Source organism: Dendrobates tinctorius, unplaced genomic scaffold, assembly GCF_039654945.1.
Source record: "Dendrobates tinctorius isolate UK_male_01 unplaced genomic scaffold, ASM3965494v1 ptg000062l, whole genome shotgun sequence".
Classification (NCBI taxonomy): Eukaryota; Metazoa; Chordata; class Amphibia; order Anura; family Dendrobatidae; genus Dendrobates; species Dendrobates tinctorius.
Window position 1 is genome coordinate 22,295,423 of NW_027361730.1, and position 19,454 is coordinate 22,314,876.

General features: G+C 42.5%; 1 protein-coding gene across 2 annotated transcripts in view; it reads left to right on the plus strand.

Moving 5' to 3' along the window:
- The window catches only part of ACSBG1 (acyl-CoA synthetase bubblegum family member 1), a 123,630-nt gene that overhangs the window by 70,766 nt on the left and 33,410 nt on the right, over positions 1 to 19,454 (plus strand). Inside the window, exons 6-9 of one of the 2 annotated variants that reach the window (XM_073579370.1) lie at positions 6,305 to 6,346; positions 7,133 to 7,213; positions 10,994 to 11,143; positions 12,400 to 12,576. In XM_073579370.1, coding sequence (XP_073435471.1) covers positions 6,305 to 6,346; positions 7,133 to 7,213; positions 10,994 to 11,143; positions 12,400 to 12,576 — 450 coding nt within the window. The remainder of the gene's footprint in view (positions 1 to 6,304; positions 6,347 to 7,132; positions 7,214 to 10,993; positions 11,144 to 12,399; positions 12,577 to 19,454) is intronic. The other variant, XM_073579371.1, reaches the window with a different exon arrangement.

Genomic DNA, 19,454 nt, shown 5'->3' on the forward strand with positions numbered 1-19,454 from the left:
GAATATCAATCTGGGACATTAAATACCCCTTCCAACAACAACTTGAACATAGAAGCGGGGAGAGGGGGGGGGGAGGGGGGGGAAGCAGCTCTACATGCATGGCATTCTTAGGCACAATCAATTTATTTATGGTGTAGGTGTCTGTATCTGGGGGAGGGCCGTTGCATAAAGGGAAGTGGCCCACGGATGCCATTGTTTAAGTCTCACCGTTCTCTTCTCTAGATTGGGGGTCAAGTTGGTTTCGTATAGCCAGTGTAGGTTGGTCCTCTCAATTAGTTCTGTTTTTGTAGGGGGGCTCACCGACCTCCACTTGTATGCCACACAGTACCTGCCGGCTATGAGAATGTGAGAAATGATATTTTTTAAAAGATCCGGGATCCCATCTAGGCCAATGTGTAGCACCGCTAAGGTTGGGTTTGGGGAAAGACGGAGACTAGTAACCTCATGGATTAGATTGAACACCTCCTGCCAGAAGTTAGATAACTTAGGGCAAAACCACCACATATGACACAAGGTGCCCCTGTGGTTGCATCCCCTCCAGCACAAAGGTGACATATGTGGGGAAAAAGAAGCCAGTTTAGTAGGGGAGTTGTACCACCGCAGATGAACCTTTTTTAATTGCTCTATGTGATTGAGACATGAAGAGAATTTGTGGATCCATTTTGAGGCTGCGAACCATTCTTGCGACTGAAGCTGAGAGGCTAGATCTTTTTCCCATTTGAGCATATACGGCAATTGTTTGTCCGGTTCCGGGGAGTTTAGCAGGTTATGGATGTATGAAAGGCCTTTGATTTTGCTATTTTGAAAGAATTTTTTAATTGCGGCGTGGTCGGCTGTTGTGGGAACCGGTAGGTGAGGAGCGGACTGAAGGAAGTGACGTATTTGAAAAAACTGGAATAAACTGTGTCGGGGGAGGTTAAATTTAACACACATTTCTGAGTACGGGAGTAGGACGCCTTCTCTATAGAGATCTGCTAGGGTAATTGGACCTCCACGTGTCCAGGCGGCAAGATTCAAATTCGGAATGAAGGCTTCCAGCGATCTAAGGGGAAGGCTGGGACCTAGAGCCTGTGACACTGGCTTGCTCCATAAGGACCAAGCTTTTTTTAGAGCTGCTGTGGTGGGTAGAAGATCGCCGGGAGGCGAAGGGGTTAGGAGCAGGGAGTCTATGAATTGTTTAGGGGAGTGGGCCTGTGCCCAGGTGTACTCAATCTGTAACCATCTCAAGTCTGAATCATTCTTCCACCAATCTCGAGCCGGTTCCAGGATAGCAGCTCTGTGATATGTTAGAATATTAGGAATACCCATTCCTCCACCACTGAACGGGGCATGCATACATCTCAGGGCTATTCTAGATTTTTTCCCAGCCCATATAAATTTACTCATTAGCGAATGAATTTTGGTGAGATACCGTTGCGGAATTGTTAGGGGCAATTAGTAAGTAGATAATTTTTGGGAGACAGATCATTTTAAAAGTCTGCATTCTCGCCACCCAAGAGAGCGGGAGAAGAGAAAGGCGAGTAAGTTCTTTATCCAATGAGGTGTGCAGGGTCAGCAGATTTTTCCGGATCACGGAGTGTAGCGGGGCCAGTATAATACCCAGGTAGGGGATTCCCTCGTCTTCCCATTTGAAAGGGTAAAGATGAGAAAGAGTGGTTCTGGTAGAGGCTGGCAAGAAGAGCGGAAAAATTAAGGACTTGGTAATATTAAGCTTGTAATACGAGACTTGAGCGAAGGAGGACAGGATCTCCATTACGTGTTGTAGGGACACCTCTACATTAGTGCAAGATAAAATCACGTCATCTGCATATAGACTGACCACATGATTTATACTCCCCACTCGAATCCCCGAGATCCGAGGGCATTCACGGATAGTCTGCACCAGAGGCTCTATAGCAAGGGCGTAGATGATAGGGGAGAGCGGACACCCCTGGCGTGTCCCATTGGTTAATTCAAAACTCCGAGATATAAATCCGGATGCCAGAACTTTGGCGTTAGGGTTAGAGTACAGCGCCATTATGGCATTAAGTATGGGGCCTTTGAAACCAAACTTGGCCAGAACAGATTTCAGATATCCCCAGTGCACCCTGTCGAACGCCTTCTCTGCGTCCAGGGACAGGAATACACTGGGGATTTTCCTCCCCTCAGCCACCGCAATCAGATCCAGTATACGTCTCGTCCCATCTTTCGCCTGCCTCCCCGCCACAAACCCCTTTTGATCCGGGGAAATCAGTGATGGAAGAACTTTATGTATTCTAGCTGAGATTATTTTGGCGTTCAATTTTAAGTCGCAGTTTAGGAGGGATATTGGCCTGAAGTTTCCTGGTGAAATAGGGGGTTTTCCTGGTTTTGGCAGGGTAGTTATAATGGCCTCTAGATTATTTGGTGAAATATCTGCTGTGGCTCGCCAAGAGGAGAAAAGTCTCAGGAGGAAAGGAGACAGGGTTTCAGTGAATTGCCTATAATAGGAGTTAGTGAGGCCGTCTGGGCCTGGAGCTGAATTTCTTTTGGCTGTGGTCACCGCCTGGCGAACCTCTTCCAGAGAAAAAGGGGAATTTAGTTGCTCCAGCTGTACTGCAGATAACCGAGGAAGATTAATATTGTTTAAGAAGGAATTAATTGCCGTTTGGGTAGGCTTTGGGGCAGTGGAGTCATTTTTAAGGTTGTAGAGAGACTGGTAAAAGTCAGCGAATCCGTTGGCTATTTCCGTTGGGTTGCGTATTGTGGCATTAGAACCCGTCACGAGGTATTCAATTTTATTTTGCATTTCTCGTTTTTTAACCCTCCTGGCTAGTAAGGCACCCGCCCTGTCACCCATCACATAGTACCGCTGTTTGAGGGATCTTAAGTTTTTCTCATAGTCTGCCATCAACACCTGGTGGAGCTGTGTTCTTAGTTTCCTGAGTTCGTCAGATGTCGACAAGTTTGGGGCAGATTTATTGTGGGCTTCCAAAAGTACTATGTGGGACAGTAGAGCTTTGTAAGTTGCCTGACGCCTCCTTTTCTCCCTAGTGGCAATTTTGATGAATGACCCCCTAATATAGGCCTTGTGTGCAGACCAAAGCGTTTCCTCTGTCACCTCCTTGTTATCATTAAAGTTAAAAAACTCTGCGAGGTCGGCCTGCAACTCCTCAGAGATTTGGCTACAGGCTAGGAGGGAGTCATTCATGCGCCACCGGGCAAAAACAGGTGCGCGGTTTTGCTCCTGAACTGTCAGGTATATGGGGGCATGGTCCGACCAAGCTATAAGTCCAATTTTTGAATCTGAGCAATCCATAATAAGTGAGCTATCAACCAGAAAGTAGTCCAATCTGCAGTAAGAGGTGAACCGAGACGAGAAGCATGTGTAGTCCCTCTCATTTGCATGTTGGTATCTCCATATATCATGGAGATGCCTTTCTGAAATTATTGTGCTCATCTCCTTCCTCTTTACAGCAGTATTGGAGCAATCCAGAGTTCTGGACATTACCATGTTAAAATCCCCGCAGATTATTTGCTTACCATCTTTAACGGATGAAAGCTTGGAAAGAAACCTCCGCAAAAAGCTGATCTGACCAGAGTTGGGGGCGTAAACGGTTGCGATAGTATACTTAGATCCATTTATGGAGCAATTAATAGTGGTGTATCTACCGTCAGGGTCTAAATGTTGTGAATGTAGTGTGAACGCAACAGTATTTTTTACACAAATGAATACTCCAGCCTTTTTTTTTTTCCACAAGCCAGCAGTATGAAAGGAAATTTAGCATTATTTAACCTGTGCGAGTCCCCTTGGAGGAGATGAGACTCCTGACCACATATTACATCACATTTGGATTTAACCGCTTCCCGCCAAAACATGGATCTCTTGGCTGGCGAGTCCAGACCCCCAACATTTATAGACATACAGTTCAGTACCATTGTACATGAAAAAAAAGTCTCTTGCCTAGAGCTGCAGGGGGAAAAGGAAGGTTAGGCAGGAAAGAGATAACACTAACAATATTGACATCACTAACATTACTGATGTAGGGAGCATCAGTCCACAAAGAAAAAAGCCCAAAAAAGGGGCCTGCGGTATGGTGGAAATTTACCGCCATGGGGGTTCAGGGTCCTGGTTGAACAGAACCAGCGGACCTTAAAAGTAGCAACTAAGTCTCAGCCGCGACTCAAACATATCACATAACGCACACGACGGACCAATCTTCATTCACTTTATCCTGTTGGGATGATCCTGTAGCTCTTGGAGATCTGGCCGGGAGATTTGCCAAGTTCCATGAGGATAGGAGCTTTGCCAACTGCTGTGGGGAATGGCAGGCGTGGGTATTTCCTGCTCGGAAAAGCAGGATCTTTACAGGGAAACCCCATCTATAGGATATAGCTTCATCCCTGAGAACTTTGGTATAAGGAGCAAATTCCCTCCTTTTTGCCAGGGTTCCTGCAGACAGATCTGGGAAAATGGACAGGTGCCGGAATTGCTCAGACAGAGGGGGTCTCTTTCTCAGGGCTTGCAGCAGGGCTTCTTTGGTCTTGTAAAAGTGCAGGCGAGCTAAAGTGTCCCGAGGGACATCAGCACTGAGGGATTTAGGCTTAGGGACTCTGTGTATTCTGTCCACCAGGAAATCAGTTGCAGTCAGGTCTGGGAGCAGCTCCTGCAGCAAGGAGCCCAGAAAACTCTGCAGCCCCTTGTCTGGTATGGCCTCTGGAATTCCTCTGATTCTTATATTATTTTGGCGGGACCTGTCCTCTAAATCCAAGACCTTGGTATGGAGCTTTTGCACTTGTTCCTCCAGTGCTGCATTGGCATCAATGAGGCTATTGTGTGACTTTGTCAGCTCCCCCATTTTAGATTCAATATGTGCTGTACGGCTGCCTATGGCAGTGATATCTCTCCTCAGCTCAGCCACCATATCTTTCCAATCCTGCTGCAGTGATGAGCGGAGGGCACTGAGCAGTTTCTGCATTGTACCTTTGGTAAGCGGTATATCTGCAGCGTCTGTGTCCAAGTCTGGGCCTGCTGTGGATCCCCTCCTGGATGAGCGTGAGGAAGCTGTGGAGGAGGATGCTGCCGCCATTTTCCCTCGCCCCGTGCTGGAGAAGAAGTCTGTAACTTTCGCCGGGGACGGCTTCTTCTGGGATTTTCCCCTTGGCATGCTACGATCCTGGATACCTCCGCAGCACTCCCCCCCCCGTGTGCAGAGAGATTGGTGCCGCTGGCGAGCCGCAATGAGCCGATTAGGAGTCGAAGTGGCTGGAGCTCAGCAGCTAAGTGACCGGTGCCATTAGCAAGCAGGCCACGCCCCCATTAAAATCATTTTTAATTAATGTCTGTGTGTGTTTTTTAACTGTTTAATAGTCTAGGGTTAATAATTATGTAATTGACATCTCTCCATTATTAATCGTCTTAATGTCACCTTCCAATTGCAAGATGACATTAACCTATTAATATTAACCCATTAGCCACCGCTACAGGGCAATGGGAATAGAGGATAGGTGCCAGAAAAGGCACATCTTATAGATGCGCCTTTTCTGGGGTGTCTGGGGGCAGATTTTTGTAGCCTGGGGGGGGCAAAAACAATGGTCCCTCTCAAGGCTATTCAAATCTGCCCTCACTCAACTGCTTTACCTCTCTGGTTGCGATTTTGCCGCGGGAACCTACGCAATTTTTAACAACGAATTAACCCCTTAAATTAACACCTACACCTCCCAATTTTAACACACATACCTTCATCTAATTACTAGTGAAAGACATATAAAAACATGAAATGAAATGGTTTACTGTATGTAAACCATGTGTCATTTCAAGTCGGGTTGGGGAATGATTTTACAGAAGCCGGCAATTAATTTTGCAGCTATTCTGCTATGTAGAACTCTAAGAAATATAAATATATACTGTATGTATATATATATATATATATATATATATATATATGTGTCTCAATGACATGTGTGTGTGTGTATATATATATATATATATATGTGTATTCTATGTGTATATATCTATTCTTTCGTTTCTTTATTAAACCGGTCAATGTGATTTTACTGTATCGCGCATTGCTGAATTGCCGGCTTTTCTAACGGACACCGGGTGCGTATTTCTCGCAAGTCACACGTGTGGTCCGTGTGTAATGCGTTGCTTTTGCGCACCCATAGACTTGCATAGGCGTACTACGGGCGTAGTACGCTGACAATCGCAGCATGCCGCGATTGGCACGAACCGTAAAATACGCGCGAGAAATATACGGCTGATGGGAGCTACCCCATAGAGAATCATTGGTCCGTGTGCAATGTGTTGTTTTTATGCCTCTCACTCGTCCGTATTTCTCTCTAGTGGGACCCCGGCCTTATAGAGGCTTCACACGATGAGATTTTGGTGAGTTTTTCATGCTGAAGAATCTCTGCACCATTTATGAACCTTTCATGTAGATTACGTTGCTTGCGGTTTTTCATTGCCTTTTTGTGATCGCGCTTTTGTCGCATTTTTTACTCTGCGTTTTTCTTTTCTCTTTTTGGTGGTGTGTCATTCTTTGCATAAAGCTGCTTTGTTTTTGATACCTCCTGGTATTTGGCTTTGATAAAACCTTATTGACATGCTTAGGTGCGGATTAGGTTATTGATGCGTTTCCACAGCGTATTTTCTGCATCTAATGAAAGTCTATGGTGAAAATTTGCACATAAAACTCAGTGTACCCCCAAGAGAAATTGACGTGCTTCAGATTTGAAGAACGCACCGAAGGTCAGTTTACGCTGAGTGAAAAAAAAATAACAGTGGGCCTGAGATTTCCATATACGCCATCCAGTTTGCTGGGTTTTTGACTTAACAAAAATACACAGCGTCACAAACTTACCAAAAACTCATCGTGGGGAAGTAGCCTGTGGATTGGAGATCAGCAGTTACTTTATGCTGCTGCCACAGATTTAAAGGTCCTTCTTAACTGTACTGTTTTCACAATGACACATGCATGATGCTTTGTGGGAATGTACCCTTAATGTACAAATTTCATATATATATATGTGTATGCCTGTCTGTAAGTGGTTGGGTCAAATATTTCACTCTATTGTGTGGCTGGTCATATTCATAGGAGTATTGGAATGTCTTGACTTTTGTTTTAATCAGTTGATAAAACCTTATTAAAAACAGAAATTAATTTATTCACAGATATGGGAAAAGTTGCCGCATCTTAAAGCTGTTGTGCAATATAAAGGCAGTTTACAAGTCAAGCGTTCAGATCTATACACGGTATGTCATAAATGCAGGTCACACCTAGGACATCAAGTTCAGACCTTCGGTTGGCAGTAAACAAGATCAGCATTTATTATGTCTATAGCTGTACTCACACTTTACTTCAGGAGGTAAAAGAGAGACCTCATAAGCTGTTCTATGATGTACACTGCATAGCCACAGTACAAAGAGATCCCTGAATCATCACATTGTACCCCTTTGTCTGTAGCTGATCGCTGGCTGTTTAACGGCCTGGATCAGCCATTATAAAAGAGCATTCGTCTTACAAATCTATATGCAAGCCAATCAGAGGCCATTTACTGCCCTGGTTAGAGGATGACTAACATTGTATGGGCACTTTAATACAATATTTGTGTAGAATATTATGCAATGATGACTTTTTAAGCTGGCTTAATAGTTATCACACACATGAACACACGTTTTGGTCAATTATCACCAGCCTGTGAATACGTCGATATTGACTTATTTAAATTACAGTATAGTACTTATAAGATATACAAGATTGTATTAATCCCTTAACGCACCGTGATGGATATATCTGTAATGGAGTAGGTCAGAGTGTGTGGAGCAAGCTTAGGATCTGAGCCTGCTCCACACATGAAATACACAATCCATATTAAAGAACCACTCCATCATTAATGTGTCATTAATCGAAGTTCCTTGCCCTTAGTATACTTACCAGCCTCCATCTTCAACTCCAGCCACTCCGGTCGGTCTTCTGCAGGTTGTGACCTGAAAAATTGCTTCAGTGTTTGCTGGGTTGAGCCAGAGGTCACACAACAGGTGCTTCTCACAAAATTAGAATATCATCAAAAAGTTAATTTATTTTAGTTTTTCAATACAAAAAGTGAAACTCATATAGAGTTATTACAGAGTGATCTATTTCAAATCTTTATTTCTGTTATTGTTGATGATTATGGCTAACAGCCAACGAAAACCCAAAAGTCATTATCTCAGTAAATTAGAATACTTGAAAAATGATTTTAAAATCCAAAATGTTGGCCTATTGAAATGTATGTTCAGTAAATGCACTCAAAAATTGGTTGGAGCTCCTTTTGCATCAATTACTGCATCAATGTGGCGTGGCATGGAGGCGATCAGCCTGAGGCACTGCTGAGGTGTTATGGAAGACCAGATTGCTTTGATAGCAGCCTTCAGCTCGTCTGCATTGTTGGGTCTGGTGTCTCTCATCTTCCTCTTGACAATACCCCATAGATTCTATATGGGGTTAAGTTCTGGAACGTTTGCTGGCCAATCACGCACAATGATACTGTTGTTTTTAAACCAGGTATTGGTACATATGGCAGTGTGAACAGGTGCCAAGTCCTGCTGGAGAATGAAATTTCCATCTCCAAAAAGCTTGTCAGCAGAGGTAAGCATGAACCGCTCTAAAATTTCCTGGTAGACGGCTGTGCTGACTTTGGTCTTGATAAAGCACAGTGGACCTACACCAGCAGATGACAAGGCTCCCCAAACCATCACTGATTGTGGAAACTTCACACTAGACCTCAAGCAGCTTGGATTGTGTGCCCCTCCATTCTTCCTCCAGACTCTGGGACCTTGTTTTCCAAATGAAATGCAAAATTCACTTTCATCTGAAAAACAACATCTTGGACCACTGAGCAACAGTCCAGTTCTTCTCCTTGGCCCAGGTAAGACACTCCTGGCGTTTTGTATTGGTTGGTCATGAGTGGCTTGACACAAGGAATGCGACACTTGTAGCTCGTGTCCTGGATACGTCTGTGTGTGGTGGCTCTTGAAGCAATGACTCCAGCAGCAGTCCACTCCATGTCAATCTCCCCAAAATTTTTTAACAATCCTTTCAAGGCTGTGGTTATCCCGGTTGCTTGTGCACCTTTTTCAACCACACTTTTTCTTTCCACTCATCTTTCCATTAATATGATTGGATATAGCACTCTGTGGACAGCCAGCTTCTTTAGCAATGAACTTTTGTGGCTAACCCTCCTTGTAGAGTGTGTCAATGACTGACTTCTGGAAATCTGTCAAGTCAGCAGTCTTTCCCATGATTGTGGAGCCTACTGAAATAGACTATGGGAGCTTTTTAAATGCTTAGGAAGCATTTGCAGGTGTCTTTTTGTTAATTATTCTAATTTACTGAGTGACTTTAGGGTTTTCATTGGCTATAAGCCATAATCATCAACATTAACAGAAATAAACACTTGAAATAGATCACTCTGTTTGTAATGACTCTATATAATATATGAGTTTCACTTTTTGTATTGAAGAACTGTAGTAAATTAACTTTTTGATGATATTCTAATTTTGTGATAAGCACCTGTAAGTCTATGAGAGCCAGAACAAGGCCTTCATAGACTTACGTTGAAGGCTTGTGGCCATTAAATCTAACTTCCGTTGACTCAGAAGTTGTGGTCACAAGAAGTCGGAATGGGACCGGAGCAGCGCCAGGAAGAGCAGAAGACAGAAACTGGTAAGCACAGTATAATACTAGATCAGGGAACTTATGTTAGTAGCACCACTACCGCGCTGAAATTAAAAAACATTGGAGTGGTGATTTAATTAGCCAGCCTCTGCCTATAATATCAGTAGCTGGGACTAAGCTCTGTCTGTGACTGTTAACCAGTTAGATGCCACTGTCAATCTCTGATCTCTGCCACGATCATGGGGCACCAATGGTTACAATGGTAACTCGTTGAAGGTCCCCTAGTTGCTGCTATCTTGGCCATCCACACGCCGAGCATCATAGGAGACCATGATTCACCCCATATACTGAAATACACTTTTATTTCATTATATGATACAAGCACTCAAACAATCGCAGGTCAAAGTCCACTTAGAGGACTAAAAAATAGAGTAAATAATAAAAATAAAATGTTTTAAAAAATATAAAACAAATCTAAAAATTTAAATCTCCCAGCTTTTCTCCGTCAAAAATAAAGAAAATACAAAAATAAACATATTTGGTATCACCGTATTCTTAAACGTCTGGTCTATCAAAATAAAAATTAACTCATCCGTAAAGCAAACACTATAAAGAAAAAAAAATCAAAATGCCAGAATTACAATTTATTTATTTACCATCCCTCTCTAAAAATAGCGATCAAAATCTCATATGTATCCCAAAATTATATTAATTAAAACTAATCTCTTACCAGGCAAAAAAAAAAGAAGTCCCCACACAGCTGTAGTGAAAGAAAAATAGAAATGTTAAAGGTCCTGGAAAATGACAATAGAAACCAACTTTTTTTTTTTTTTTTTTTTTTTTTTACAAATTTCTGCTCTTTTTCACCATTTAAATCAAAGTAATATCCACAGAATGTAAGTTTGGCATCGGTTCGTAATTGTACTGACTGGGAGACTAATATTTCTATGTCACTTTTACCTTTCAATAAATGTTGTAAAAAAAAAGAAATGTCGGAATTCTTTTTTCACCATGTTATCCTAATTAGATTTTTTTTTATACCCAATTTTTAATACATTATATGGCAAAATGAATGTTGTTACTCAAAACTACAACTCATTTGTCAAGCAGAACAGCTGTGTAGATGGGGAAATAAAAAAAAAAGTCATGACTCTTGGAAGAAGGGGAGGAAAAAAGTAAAAATATAAAAAATTGCCTGGTCCTTAAGGGGTTAATGGGAAATACACTATACTGCATGTAAGATAAGTCATATAGACAGTGTAACACCAAATACTAGGGACCGTACAGTATATAGTAAAAGTTATATAGGATAAATAAGATACATAACATACATATAAGCCACTCCTCAGTAATTCCGCTTTTTTATGATATTCTAGTGGAAAGACTTTATGGAACAGGGAAGTGACATCAGCGATGAGCACCTGGATGACATCATACAATCACAGAAACCCAACCAATGCTGCGTCCTAATCTATACCTCAGGGACCACTGGAAACCCAAAAGGAGTGATGCTAAGTCATGATAATGTATGCGGAAGATGATGACAAGACCCCCAGCTGTGGCTCAAAGTTTGATTTTTCAGCCTGAGATCCATAGCACATAGTACATAGAACTGAGCAGTACTTCACAATGAGATTTTACCAAAATGTTGGAGAATCCCATGGAAGTGACCTAATTCTTCATTTTTCTATCAGATTCCTACTTCACTATAGGGAGGTCCTGAGAATGTTTATACACAATTTATATGTGAAATGCGATGTATCACTGCATGTATATTTATATAAGGCATCTGATCAGATTTTTAATGAACCGTGAATCTCTTTAAGTCTGTGTTATGGAATGTCAGACAGCCTGACTGTCCTTCATTTACAGACATAATAAATATGTTTGGCCGAGCTGAATGTGCGACTTGCAAGGATGAAAGAGCTGATAAATGTGCAAACATCAGGAAATCAGAAAATGTAGTCTCTAGCTTCTGATTGCATAAATAATTACAGGCAGTAACACATCACAAATGTTACAAAGGTCATTTATGTTATAGGACCTTTTTTTAATGAATGTTTATGGGAAGGCAAGAAGACTAAAGTGGGTCAAATTGGCCAATATTGTCAAAGTGGATTTACCATTTAATGTCAGGTGAGAGAAGGAATGGGAAGCTGGAATGTAAAAATCCTTATGTTTCAGCAAGAAATTTGCTGCTGCCAGAGATATCTGCCAGCAGCTTTTTCCTCTCTTTTTATTTCGAACACATGAGCACTCGGCCACGTCTTCAAGTGTATAGGAGAGTCAGGGGAGCGTTTGCCTAAAGTAATCTGAGCTATATGGGCACTTTTAGGGCTTATGAGCACAGCAGAGCCCAGAGGTTGATGCCTTTATGGCAGTGTCCATTGGCTATATAATATGGAGTCATACAGCCTCAGTGCACTGATGTTCAGGTTCTGTTGAGCACTGTATGTATAGGCATATTCTCTGGAAGCAATGAGCTATTTATATAAGCTACAGAAAAAAATTAGAGTACATGGGGTAGAAAAGGGAAAAAGGTAGCAAAATAGCCCAATGGAATGAAGCAAAACCAGATGGTTATTTGCATTAGAGTAAAATATCCCTCATATAGTCTAAAGCGATAGAGAAAGAGTATGCGGAAAGAGGTTATACTTCTTCTGAAATTTGATTGAGAAACATTACATTTATGTGTCTCCGGAAAGTTAACAATGTGATTTCCTTATAAAACAAAATAATCATATTGTAAATAATGATTTAAAGTTGCATTATTCTCACACAGATCACTTGGACAGCCGCTCACGCCAGCCGTGCCGGAGACATGCAGCCTGCAGAAGTCCAACAAGAGTCTATTGTCAGTTACCTGCCACTTAGTCACATCGCAGCTCAAATCTATGACCTGTGGACAGGAATCAAGTGGGGAGAACATGTGTACTTTGCAAATCCCGATGCTCTAAAGGTATTATGTGTATGTATTGTAAGTAGTGATGAGCAAAGGTGCTCAGATAAGGTGTTATAGGCTAAGGTGTTGTAGGATAAGGTGTTATCCGAGCACGCTCGGATGCTAACTGAGTGACTTTGGCATGCTCAAATAATATGTTCGAGTCCCCACGGCTGCTGCATGTTTCACGGCTGATGGACAGCTGCAACACATGCATGAATTGCCTAACAAACAGACAATCCCTGAATGTGTTGCGGCTGTCTAACAGCCACGAGACATGCAGCTGCAGGGACTTAAACAGATTTTTCAAGCACGCCGAAGATGCTGGGTAAGCACTCGAGCGTGCTCGGATAACACCTTTTGCTCTTCACTAATTATAAGCTGCGAAGAAGCAGTTTAACCCCTTCACCCCCAAGGGTGGTTTGCACGTTCATGACCGGGCCAATTTTTACAATTCTGACCACTGTACCTTTATGAGGTCATAACTCTGGAACGCTTCCATTGATCCCAGTGATTCTGACATTGTTTTCTCGTGACATATTGTACTTCATGTTAGTGGTAAAATTTCATTCAAATAACTTGCGTTTATTTGTGAAAAAAATGGAAATTTGGCAAAAATTTTGAAAATTTCGCAATTTTCCAACTTTGAATTTTTATGCCCTTAAATCACAGAGATACGGCACACAAAAAACTTGATAAGTAACATTTCCCACATGTTTACTTTACATCAGCACAATTTTGGAACCAAAATTTTTTTTTGTTAGGAAGCTATAAGGGTTAAAAGTTGACCAGCGATTTCTCATTTTTACAACACCATTTTATTTTTAGGACCACATCACATTTGAAGCCACTTTGAGGGGTCTATATGATAGAAAATACCCAAAAGTGACACCATTCTAAAAACTGAACCCCTTAAGGTGCTCAAAACCACATTCAAGAAGTTTATTAACCCATTAGGTGCGTCACAGGAATTTTTTTGAATATTTAAAAAGAAATGAACATCTAACTTTTTTTCACAAAAAAAATACTTCAGGTTCAATTTTTTTTATTTTACCAAGGGTAACAGGAGAAATTAGACTGCAAAAGTTATTGTGCAATTTGTCCTGAGTACGCTGATACCTGATTTGTGGGGGGGAACGACTGTTTCGGCGCATGGCAGAGCTCAGAATGGAAGGAGCGCCGTTTGACTTTTTCAATGCAAAATTGGCTGGAATTCAGATCGGACGCCATGTCACGTTTGGAGAGTCCCTGATGTACCTAAACAGTGGAAACCCCCTACAAGTGACCCCATTTTGGAAACTAGACCCCCCAAGGAACTTATCTAGATATGTGGTGAGAACTTTGAACCCACAAGGGCTTTACAGAAGTTTATAACGTACAGCGGTACAATTAAAAAATCATATTTTTTCCACAAAAATGATCTTTTCACCCCAATTTTTATTTTCCCAAGGGTAACAGGACCCTAAAAGTTATTGTGCAATTTGTCCTGAGTATGCTGATACCCCACATGTGGGGGTAAACCACTATTTGGGCGCATGGCAGAGCTCGGAAGGGAAGCAATGCCATTTGACGTTTTTGGCTGGAATTGAGATCGGACACCATGTCGCGTTTGGAAAACCCCTGATGTACCAAAACAGTGGAAACCCCCCACAAATGACACCATTTTGGAAACTAGACCCCCTAAGGAACTTATCTAGATGTGTGGTGAGAACTTTGAACCCCCATGGTCTTCACAGAAGTTTATAACATACAGCCATACAATTAAAAAATCATATTTTTTCCACAAAAATGATCTTTTCACCCTCAATTCTTATTTTTCCAAGGGTAACAGGACCCTAAAAGTTATTGTGCAATTTGTCCTGAGTACGCTGATACCCCACATGTGGGGGTAAACCACTATTTGGGCGCATGGCAGAGCTCGGAAGGGAAGCAGCGCCATTTGACGTTTTTGGCTGGAATTGCGATCGGACACCATGTCGCATTTGGAAAACCCCTGATGTACCAAAACAGTGGAAATCCCCCACAAATGACACCATTTTGGAAACTAGACCCCCTAAGGAACTTATCTAGATGTGTGGTGAGAACTTTGAACCCCCATGGGCTTCACAGAAGTTTATAACATAAAGCCATACAATTAAAAAATCATATTTTTTCCACAAAAATGATCTTTTCACCCTCAATTCTTATTTTTCCAAGGGTAACAGGACCGTAAAAGTTATTGTGCAATTTGTTCTGAGTACGCTGATACCCCACATGTGGGGGTAAACCACTATTTGGGCGCATGGCAGAGCTCGGAAGGGAAGCAGCGCCATTTGACGTTTTTGGCTGGAATTGAGATCGGACACCATGTCGCGTTTGGAAAACTCCTGATGTACCAAAACAGTGGAAACCCCCCACAAATGACACCATTTTGGAAACTAGACCCCCTAAGGAACTTATCTAGATGTGTGGTGAGCACTTTGACCCCCCCAGTGCTTCACAGAAGTTTATAATGCCCGGGCGTGAAAATAAATAATTCGTATTTTTTCCACAAACATGATCTTTTAGTCACCATTTTTTTATTTTCCCAAGGGTACCAGGAGAAATTGGACCCCAAAAGTTGTTGTCCAATTTGTCCTGAGTATGCTGATACCCCATATGTGGGAGAAAACTACTGTATGGGCACACGTCGGGGCTCGGAAGGGAAGTAGTGACGTTTTGGAATGCAGACTTTGATGGAATGGTCTGCGGGTGTCATGTTGCCTTTGGAGAGCCCCTAATGTACCTAAACAGTGGAAAACCCCCACAAATGACACCATTTTGTAAACTAGACCCCCCAAGGAACTTATCTAGATGTGTGGTGAGCACTTTGACCCCCCCAGTGCTTCACAGAAGTTTATAACGCTCGGGCGTGAAAATAAATAATTTGTATTTTTTCCACAAACATGATCTTTTAGTCACCATTTTTTTATTTTCCCAAGGGTACCAGGAGAAATTGGACCCCAAAAGTTGTTGTCCAATTTGTCCTGAGTATGCTGATACCCCATATGTGGGTGAAAACTACTGTATGGGCACACGTCGGGGCTCGGAAGGGAAGTAGTGACATTTTGGTATGCAGACTTTGATGGAATGGTCTGCAGGTGTCATGTTGCCTTTGGAGAGCCCCTAATGTACCTAAACAGTGGAAACCCCCCACAAATGACCCCATTTTGAAAACTAGACCCACTAAGGAACTTATCTAGATGTGAGGTGAGCACTTTGAACCCCCAAGGGCTTCACAGAAGTTTATAATGCCAGGGCATGAAAATAAAAAAATCGTATTTTTTCCAGAAACATGATCAATTAGTCCGCAATTTTTTCATTTTCCCAAGGGTAACAGGAGAAATTGGACCCCAAAAGTTGTTGTCCAATTTGGCCTGAGTACGCTGACACCCCATATGTGGGAGAAAACTACTGTATGGACACACGTCGGGGCTCGGAAGGGAAGCAGTGACGTTTTGGAATGCAGACTTTGATGGAATGGTCTGCGGGTGTCATGTGCGTTTGGAGAGCCCCTGATGTACCTAAACTATTGAAACTCCCCACAGGTGACCCCATTTTGGACACAAGACCCCCCACGGAACTTATCTAGATGTGTGGTGAGCACTTTGAACCCCCAAGTGCTTCACAGAAGTTTATAACACTCGGACGTGAAAATAAAAAAATCATTTTTTTCCACAAAAATGATATTTTTGCCCCCAATTTTTTATTTTCCTAAGGGTAACAGGAGAAATTGGACCTCAAAAATTGTTTTGCAATTTGTCCTGAGTAGGCTGATACCCTACATGTGGGGGTAAAACACTGTTTGGGCGCATGGCAGAGCTTGGAAGAGAAGGAGCACCATTTGACTTTTTCAACTCAGAATTGGCTGGAATTGAGATCAGACGCCATGTTGCATTTGGAGAGCCCCTGATGTGCCCAAACAGTGGAAACCCCCAATTATAACTCCAACCCTAACCCCAACACACCCCTAACCCTAATCTGAGCCCTAGCCCTAACCCTAGCCCTAGCCCTAACCCTAGCCCTAACCCTAGCCCTAACCCTAACCCTAGCCCTAACCCTAGCCCTAGCCCTAACCCTAGCCCTAACCCTAGCCCTAACCCTAAGGCTGTGTGCACACGCTGCGGATTTTGCTGCGGTTCCGCAGCGGTTTTGGCTGCTGCGGACCCCAGTACCATGATTCCCTATGGGAATCAAAAACCGCAGTGCAGACGGTGCGGAATTTTCCGCGCGGATTATCTGCGGTTTTCAATCCGCAGAAAGAATTGACATGTCAATTCTTTCTGCGGATTCTCCTGCGGTTTGCCATCTCCTCTATTGAGGACATGAAAAACCGCAGGACAAAACCGCAGAGCAATCTGCAGGTAAAACCGCAGGTCTTTTGACCTGCGGTTTCACCTGCGGATTTTACAAAATCCGCGCGGATGAATCCGCACCTAATCCGCAGCGTGTGCACACAGCCTTACCCTAACGGGAAAATGGAGATAAATACTTTTTTTTAGTTTTATTATTTTTCCCTAACTAAGGGGGTGATAACGGGGGGGTTTGATTTTCTATTTATGGCGGTTTTTATTTTTGGCGGCTGTCACACGCTAAAAGACGCTTTTTATTGTAAAAATAGTTTTTGCATCACCACATTTTGAGAGCTATAATTTTTCCGTATTTTGACCCACTGAGTCATGTGAGGTGTTATTTTTTGCGGGACGAGTTGACGTTTTTATTGGTACCATTTTCGGGCACGTGACATTTTTTGATCGCTTTTTATTCCTATTTTTGGGACTCAGAATGAACAAAAACCAGCGTTTAATGAATTTCTTTTGGGGGGGGCGTTTACACCGTTCCGCGTGCGGTAAAATTGATAAAGCGGTTTTATTCTTCGGGTCAGTACGGTTACAGCGATACCTCATTTAGGTCGTTTTTTTATGTTTTTGTCGGTTTTATGCAATGAAAACTATTTTATATAAAAAATAATTATTTTTGCATCGCTTTATTCTGTGAGCTATAACTTTTTTATTTTTTCGCTGATGATGCTGTGTGGCAGCTCGTTTTTTGCGGGACAAGATGACGTTTTCAGCGGTACCATGGATATTTATATGCGTCTTTTTGATCGTGCGTTATTACACTTTTTGTTTGGCGGTATGATAATAAATCATTATTTTTTTCTTCGTTTTTTATTTTTATTTTTTAAGGGGTTCCCTAAAAGGGTTAACTAAAGGGACAGTTTTATAGGGCGGGTCATTACGGACGCGGCGATACCTATTATGTGTACTTTTATTGTTTTTTTTTTTTATTATTTTCAAAAAATGAATTTATTGGGGAATATTTTTTTTTTTTTTTACTAATTTATTTGGCGATTTTTTTAAATTTATTTTTACATTTTTTTTTAATTTTTTTTTTACTTTATTACATAGTCCCAGGTGGGACATCACTGTCCTGTGACAGATCGCTGATCTGTCACATCACAGATCACTGTGACAGATCAGCAATCTGTCACAGGCATTGAAGCAGACTTCCTCTTGCCTGCGCTTTGCAGGCACTGAGGAAGCCAGCTTCCTCAGGTCCCCCGAAGGCCCCCGTCGCCATCTTGGATTCGGGGGCCTGGAGGATAGGAGCCCCCCGCAGCAGCGCTGCACATTGCGCTGCCGTGGGGGGCTCAGGGAAGCACGGAGGGAGCCCCCTCCCTGCCGATGCTTCCCTTTAACTCCCGGTACACCGCGATCATGTTTGATCGCGGTGTGCAAGGGGTTAACGTGTCGGGGGCGGTCCGTGACCGCCCCTGACACATAGTGCCGGGTGTCAGCTGTGATAATCAGCTGACACCCGGCCGCGATCAGCGGCGCTCACCACGTGGGCGCCGCTGATCGCGGTAGACGTACTATCCCGTCCACGGTCATACGGGCCCGGGTACCGTGGACGGGATAGTACGTCGGATGTCAGGAAGGGGTTAATATCAAGGCAAATCTGGTTTCATCGATATCTCCCCAGATTGGCTCTCATAGCTGTCCTTTTATATTTCCCTGATAGTAAGAGAGGAAAATATGATCAATCTCTTCGTATGTTATGTTCCTGTAATATAATGTTTTATCTGAACATTAGTCTGAATGTCAAGAGAAATATATTTATATTCTTCCCTCCCTTGCCCTGTTCCTATACTTCTCTTTCATATTGCATCTATACTAAGTGTTCTCTGAAAATCTTCTGAAACTGAGCAGTTCACCTCCCACTACAAAAATGTCCCCTGAGCTGTTCTGTTCACCCCTTTTTCGTTAAGTAATAAAAGTTAACAGTTCTTTTTCTACTTCATATTCTAGATTTTAATGTATTACTCTATCTGAAAAATATGTGCTTAAAACCAAACACTTAAAGGGGTTGTCTCACAAAAAATGTACATTTTAATTAATAGATCGTGGAAAAAAAATAAGTTGTGCAATTGGATGTGTTCAAAAATGTTCCAGCGCTGAGAAAATCTTATAAATGTGCCCCTGCTGTGTACTGTGTAATGGCTGTGTCTGACCATGCAGGGTTATGGTCTGATCACACCATATCTCCTGGGCAGGAGTAGAGAAAACGAATATACAGACATTACAGTATGGAATTGGATCGCCTGCCAGGGCAGTGGGGATACTCGGTATTGGGCCGGTTCTTAAAGGGAATGTGTCGTGGCAGCAGTGACCCGGTCCGTGGCCCTGGGCGTCCAATTAAAGGGATATTTACAAGGGAATAAAGTTTATCATAAAGAGTTTGTAATAAAGTGTTTGTGACGCCACCTGTGGTTTCTGGTCTGAGGTGACCAGCGCTGCAGAGCAGATCCTATGGGACTGATGGTAATGCAGCTAAGTTGGTACAGCTCTCCACAGGCAGAGCTTTGCCCCAGGGCA